The following is a 3,888-nucleotide window of genomic DNA, read 5'->3' as shown; positions in this document are numbered from 1 at the left end:
TCGATTTCAAGGCAAAACGTGTCCAAAGACGTCTGAAAGTCGTCTATTACATAATTTTATTTTCACTGAAAAGATAAGAAGGAGACCCTTCGGGGATTATTTTTTCAGAAGAAAGGAAAGCATATCAATCTTTAATTGGAAGTCCTTGCAAAGTTTGGGCGCCTATAATGGGAGTTGACGTTCTAGAAACGTCAACTTCAATTTTGAAAATATGGCGATTAATTAATAAGACGATGACAAAGGTTAATTTGTGGTTCACATGACGATGTTGTTAGTAATCCGTGGAAGAAAATTCGGGACTTCACACTTCATCGAGATAAAAATCGTCGCACTTGACGATTTTTTTTCCAACGCACAAAATAAGTTTATAGAAATGTTGACACTGTAGAAGGAGCTGAATTTACTAAAAAACAATGAAGGAAAATTGGAATATACTGTATATAGTCCCATATATGTTTTGGATAAACATGTCCGCAATAAGTGTTAACAGGGGGTATTAGCACCTTGAGCTTCAAGATAAAATATTAACAGTGTTTAACCATAACAATTTTGTATTTTGTTTTCATCTCCTGGGGAAATTGTTATGCGTATTTTGATTGCAGTATAGAATGTTCGTGATGGTTGATTAAAAATCGGCTTGATTTTCGTTGCAGAAAAAGTTAAAGCGTGGCTTATCAGCGTTAAATTAAAACCCATTGGCACAAATAGTTGTTATTACAATTCTCAGCGATATACAAACAAGGCAAAAGGTTCATTTCTGCACTGTTTTAAGACCTCTTTTGAAGTATGCGTTGACCCTTTCGCCTCGTAAGGATATATTTTATGGCAGGCTTATCTGTAATAACAGCTATTGTGTACCTTTATCTTTATGTGGAAATTCATTATAATTTGTGTCTGATAATAGATTCAATAATATGATGCGTTGTCGAAAACGAGATATTGGCGACTACAAAGAAACGTCATTGTTCTCCATTGCAAATTCAGTTTTACTTCTTTGGTTTTGCTTCTTAACTTCGCTTTAAAACATGCACAAAAAGCATGAAGTCCATCTTTTTTGATCGCATTCTGCTTCAGTAAAATTCAGACAGTAAGCCTTGAAATCATTTTATGGTCATGGGTTAAAAAAGACGTAAGATTATTTCTGATAGATTGATTTAGTTAGGCTTTCGTTTTTTCAAGGACTTCAGTATATGAACTACGCAACATCTAAAAGAAAATCGGGATTGTTGTTTCATGGTACTTAGCGTCCGATACAGAATGTTGCATTAAACTCGAGCTCGCAAAACAACGTCAGTGAAACACACAAAACACAAAACAAGTTCAAGTCAATGACATTAGTCAAGATAGAAAACACCGCAATAGTACTTGATATGCAGAAGTGGCTTTGCTGAAAAACGGAAGATAATACACTTATGTTTTTTTTCTTTCTTTTATATCTAGGAGAGGGGGGGGGGGGGTATTTCTCGATGGAAGTAAGGAGGAATATTGCATAAACGTCACAAAAGAACGGAAAATAGACAACCCAAAACAAGTTCTTGAATCATCGGACAAACTTCGTAAGTCACCGATGCATTGCAATGACATTAATCAAGATAGAAAACTATCCAGCAGTACTTGATCATACTCTTGTGTCTATTTCTTTCTTTTTTTTTCTAAGGGTAGGGATAGGGAGGTCATTTCTCGATGGAAGTGAGGATCGTATTATCCCAATTTTATGGTATAGCAAGCGGCTCGGGTTCGCATGAACTTACGGGTTCTGTCGAACTTCCTCTCGTGTTTATTTTGAGGACATGGGAACCCTTATTCCGATTTGTTCATCTACAGTTACTCACACACGGAATTAAATATTTCAGACTCCTTTCTTACTTTAGAGCATTGCATGGACATATAATCCTCTCGCACGTTTAGAGTTACTAATAAAAAATGGACGCCATGGATGCAAACGCACTCGAGGTTTTTTCGTAATTTTGAAGAAGGCGTTTTACTCTGTGATCCTGATATCTTCAGAACCTGTTTATTCATCCCTTGCGCAAATTTTGACATGCCAACTATGTGCCCATGACTTTCTCCTGTTGCCATGACAATGGCTGCTTGTGACTGTATGTGAACGTTTTTGACGGGGTGCAATTGTGACCGTTTTGTCTCCTTATGTCGGTCTCCTACGATTTGTGAAGGTTGTTGACCGAGTGTGATGACTTGTTACGGGGCGTTGGCAGTCTGTGAAGGCTAGGCCGTGCATACGCTTACGGTTTGAAATGCTTTTACGATTTTTTTTTGTTCTTTTAAATTTGATCTTTTTTTTGCAATACATCATTGCTCTTCAGATAGTGGTCTCATAATTTATACACCAAATCTGATTCGTGTAAAATTCAAGTTTCACTGATTTCGTTTTTTAATCGTTGCCATGGTAATATCTATTGCCCTAAAATAGCTACTAACAGACCAATATCTGGTGAAAATTTCATCTGGATCCGAGTCTGGGAAGCATGGTGAACGGCCACTGACAATGTAAGGTATGGTTTAGAAATACTCTATCGAGACCCCTTGAATTTGCACCGATAGGAACAAAAAGCGATTTCCAACACCGTTTTCCATTTTCGAAATGAAAAAGGATTTTTCTGGTTAGTGGCGCTATTTAGTTATCGAGCAGGCTCAGTGTATTGATTAACACCGCCCAAATTTACCGCATGAGAAACTAGATTGTTTGATAGTTGCTATCAGTCTGAGGTAATTAGGAAGAGTTATGAACAGTTAGAAAATTTGCTTTATTAAATAGACAATTGTGTTCTTTAACATAATATTTAGTATTAAGTTTGAAGAAAACCAGCAGCTATCGTAATCAAATATTTATGTACAACGCCAGAGTTTCCTCCTCGTCATTTTCACACAATTCGTACTGTTCAAGTTGACAACATTGTTGTTTATCATAAATTTTAAGTGCTTATGGTTTTTGGTTTTTGTTTGTTTTAGTTTCGTTTTTAAAACTAATATATCATATTCAGGGACCGTAAGTCTCCATCGTCTCAGCGAGAAAGTGGGAAAATGCTAGTTCTAATCGGAACCAAGGCTACGTGCTTTGTTCTGGTAATCCTCTTAGGCCTATAGACGAAATTTCCATATTCAGCAAGCGGCACTTCTTCCATACTCTATAGTATTATAATTTCTTGATAACGGAATATTTTTTCTCTGCTACTTTTACACTACAGAAACAAAACAAAACCTGAAAAACTTAAAACGAAACCATTTACAGCTTATCTCGAATGCACGAAAACTTTCTACGGCGCTTAAAACCATTTCAGCTCGCGTGCAGCAGCGATAGGATGCTGGGGTGCCCCATCTTGTGCATTAAAAAAAAAAACAGAGAGAAACGTGCCATTTTAAATGACAAAAAAAAGCCTGCCAGGCCAGTTTGGTTTAACTGGATATTGAAAACCAGCTTCTGTTGCGTAAAGCGACTGGTGATTTACTACACCGTCTTTACCCTTGGCTCTCTCGACCTGGAACAATTTTGTGAACAACGAATAATTTGAACAGTTCTTGACAATCTTAAACTAACTTTGAAGTGCAAATAAATCAGTAAAAAAAAAACAAACAGATAGATTGTGATAAAAAAACAGATATAATGGCTAAATCGCATCTTTGTGTGATTTAACTTAATCCTGCGACTGAAAGGATTTAATGAAGGGTTGATTCTTGACGGGTAGAAGGATTGGTAATCAGCAAAACGAGATCAATGAACTCAGCTTCTTCCTTCAAACTATCAGCCTCTATGTTTTGCGATCTTCGAGTAAGAGCGGATAAACGTTTTTCAACTTTATCCAGTCTCTGCTCGGTACACTGGACGACACTTTCAGAATTCATACAGAATGGCTCTGCTGTAGAGACACA

The 3,888-nt window shown here is 36.8% G+C and overlaps 1 protein-coding gene across 1 annotated transcript in view; it reads left to right on the top strand.

Moving 5' to 3' along the window:
• The first annotated feature begins 3,733 nt into the window (after nucleotides 1-3,733).
• Nucleotides 3,734-3,888, top strand: part of LOC144637074 (polycystin-1-like protein 2) — a 6,608-nt gene continuing 6,453 nt past the window's right edge. The window contains exon 1 of the mRNA XM_078496237.1: nucleotides 3,734-3,787. Coding sequence (XP_078352363.1) covers nucleotides 3,734-3,787 — 54 coding nt within the window. The remainder of the gene's footprint in view (nucleotides 3,788-3,888) is intronic.

The sequence above is a fragment of the Oculina patagonica genome, chromosome 13 (assembly GCF_052425735.1).
Source record: "Oculina patagonica isolate OP01 chromosome 13, crgOcupat, whole genome shotgun sequence".
NCBI lineage: Eukaryota > Metazoa > Cnidaria > Anthozoa > Scleractinia > Oculinidae > Oculina > Oculina patagonica.
Note: the sequence above shows the minus strand (reverse complement) of the source record. Positions and strands in the feature narration are given on the sequence as shown.